Genomic DNA, 2,500 nt, shown 5'->3' with positions numbered 1-2,500 from the left:
GGACATGAACATACCTCACACCAAGGTAGCAGATACTTTACTTACCACCAAACCTTGTGTCCGGAAGGTCTCGTTCCTCCTACCTCGTCACTAGGGGAGGAGGTAATGTAGCAAAGCCACGCCTTGAAGAATTCGTTTTCTGTAGAATACGCGCACCATAATTAATTTCCTTTATCAATATTGTCACCCAACTGGAATTTACATTATGGAAATATATCATTATTAATATTATCATGTTCCACATATCTATATGTAAATATATATAAATGTTAGTAGTAGTATTCTGTAAAGTTAGAATTGTAATACGTAAACCAAACTATTCATGGTGCTCCTAAATGTGTATTATATCCTTCTTGCATAAAGAATTATGTTCCACAGCCAAGACATCGGCTTGAATCACCTATACTTGCATTATATTTCCAATAAACAAGTCCCGAAAGAATTGGAATTTCCTTAATTCCATCCTTTGTCTTGGGGAAGTGTACCTTTCACCAACTGTAGTAACAACAATATATATATATATATATATATATATATATGTATGTATATATATATATGTATATACTACACACATACACACACACACACACACACACACACACACACACACACACACACACACACACACACATATATATATATATATATATATATATATATATATATATATATCATCCTACCCATCTCCGCCATGGTAGTACAATTGGTAAGTATACGCGGGAAAGTATTTGTACAATACTGAATGGGTCCCAGTGAACAGATTTACATTTATCATCAACAATTAACTTTAATTCTAAGCCATCAACATCGAGAACCTCGAGGAGGCATACATGCAGAAATTGATACGTGGTACAGCTAAGGAGTCGAACCTCCGCTAGCACGTAAGAAGTGATAGTGACTTAACCGACTGCGCTATCAAGAGAGATATAAGTTGAGTACAACTTTTCTTATATATTTGTATGCTCGAGTTATATGCACATACACGAAATTTTGCGTTCAACCCATCTCGTTCAACGAAGTCTGCAGAGTGGGTGAAGAACCTCACCAGCAGGATGCTTAGCGAGGCTGAGACTAAAGTCTTTGCCAAAGGATTAAATTTCAATGTCCAAGGAGGAGTAAGAGAGGAAGAATTCCTGGCTGCGGTGGAAACAGGGGTGAGCATGATGACGTGTGGTGAGGAGGAGAAACAGGACACGAGGTTGCGCATAGTAGGATCATTGAGTAGACTAGCACGAGGACACAATCTCACCATGGAGGAGGCCAAGGGTTTGACAAGCTTACGCCCGGACAGGTCTATTGTAATATTCTCGAGTGACAAAGGCCGATCGATGGCGATCTTAGATAAGGGAGACTACGAAGACAAAACACTCACACTACTCCAGGACGTTAACATCCACGAAGTAGTAACTGTAGATCCGACGACGAGGTTACAGAGGAAGGTGGAAGTGGAGTTGAAAAGCTGAAGGGGACTAGAGTGATTTCCGAACGCGCATGGAAAAGGATGAGACCGGGAGAAACTATTATCCCCAAATTATATGGACTTCCTAAAACTCACAAGGAAGGGGTCTCTAAGGCCCATCATTGCCTTTAGAGGAGCCCTGGTAGAAAGATTGGAGAGGATGTTAAAAAACTCTGCAGACTTCATTGAAAGACTACGTGAAATGGACGAGGAAGGAGGGGATTGTATGGTGTCGTTCGACGTTATGTCGATGTTTACTTCCTTACCATAAGATTTGTTAGAGCAAACTGCGCTGGCCACGATTGAGGGTGCGGAGGACTTCATGGATAAAGAAATTGTCATCAGAGGAACTTGTGAGTTTAATCGGTTTGTGCCTGGACTCCACCTTTTTTAGGTTCAGGGACAAGGTTTACCATCAAAGGGTAGGAACGCCAATGGGCTTACCCCACCTCGGTGGCGCTGGCGTAGATGGCGATGCAGCGATACGAGGATGAGGTGATGGCAGTTGCACCGCCATCTCTGAAACTGTGAGTCCGATACGTGGACGACGTCTTTCTTGTAATACAGAAAGAGGAAGAGAAACACTTCTTCAACTTCTTCCATGGGAGGAATGAGTCCATCCAATTTGAGATGGAGAAGGAGGAAAATAGAAGACTGCCTTTTCTTGACGTCATGGTTACGAGAGTTGGTTCCACTTTGATCACAGGAGTGCACAGGAAGCCAACACATACGGACCGGCTTCTCGACTATGACAGGTGTTACCCGGTGGAACATAAAAGAAGCGTGGTTAAAACATTGTGGTCGAGAGCAGAGAAAGTGTGTTCCACGAGTGAGAACATCAGGAAGGAGAAGAACCACCTTAGAAAAGGTCTTCAGAGACAATGGGTACCCCAGATCAGTGGTGAAGAGGTGGGCAACGACACAGAAGAACAACAGAGTAATCGAGAGAAAACGTAACGCGCCGAGAATTACGATACCGCATGTGAAAGGGGCATAAGAAGTAACAGCGAGACTGCTAAGAAAACACACTGAATGGTGCTT

At 42.5% G+C, this 2,500-nt stretch overlaps 1 protein-coding gene across 1 annotated transcript; it reads left to right on the top strand.

Moving 5' to 3' along the window:
• The first annotated feature begins 1,052 nt into the window (after positions 1–1,052).
• LOC143037719 (uncharacterized) lies at positions 1,053–1,463 on the top strand. The gene has a single exon (XM_076206262.1). It carries the CDS (start codon positions 1,053–1,055, stop codon positions 1,461–1,463), a length of 411 nt encoding a protein of 136 aa, XP_076062377.1.
• The last annotated feature ends 1,037 nt before the right edge of the window (positions 1,464–2,500 follow it).

This window comes from Oratosquilla oratoria, chromosome 23 (genome assembly GCF_046742065.1).
Source record: "Oratosquilla oratoria isolate Oo_2021 chromosome 23, ASM4674206v1, whole genome shotgun sequence".
NCBI classification, from domain to species: Eukaryota; Metazoa; Arthropoda; class Malacostraca; order Stomatopoda; family Squillidae; genus Oratosquilla; species Oratosquilla oratoria.
Note: the sequence above shows the minus strand (reverse complement) of the source record. Positions and strands in the feature narration are given on the sequence as shown.

What these genes read in the sequence shown, in the direction of transcription:
- LOC143037719 (XM_076206262.1), top strand. Translation starts at nt 1,053, where the DNA reads ATGCTTAGCGAGGCTGAGACTAAAGTCTTTGCCAAAGGATTAAATTTC.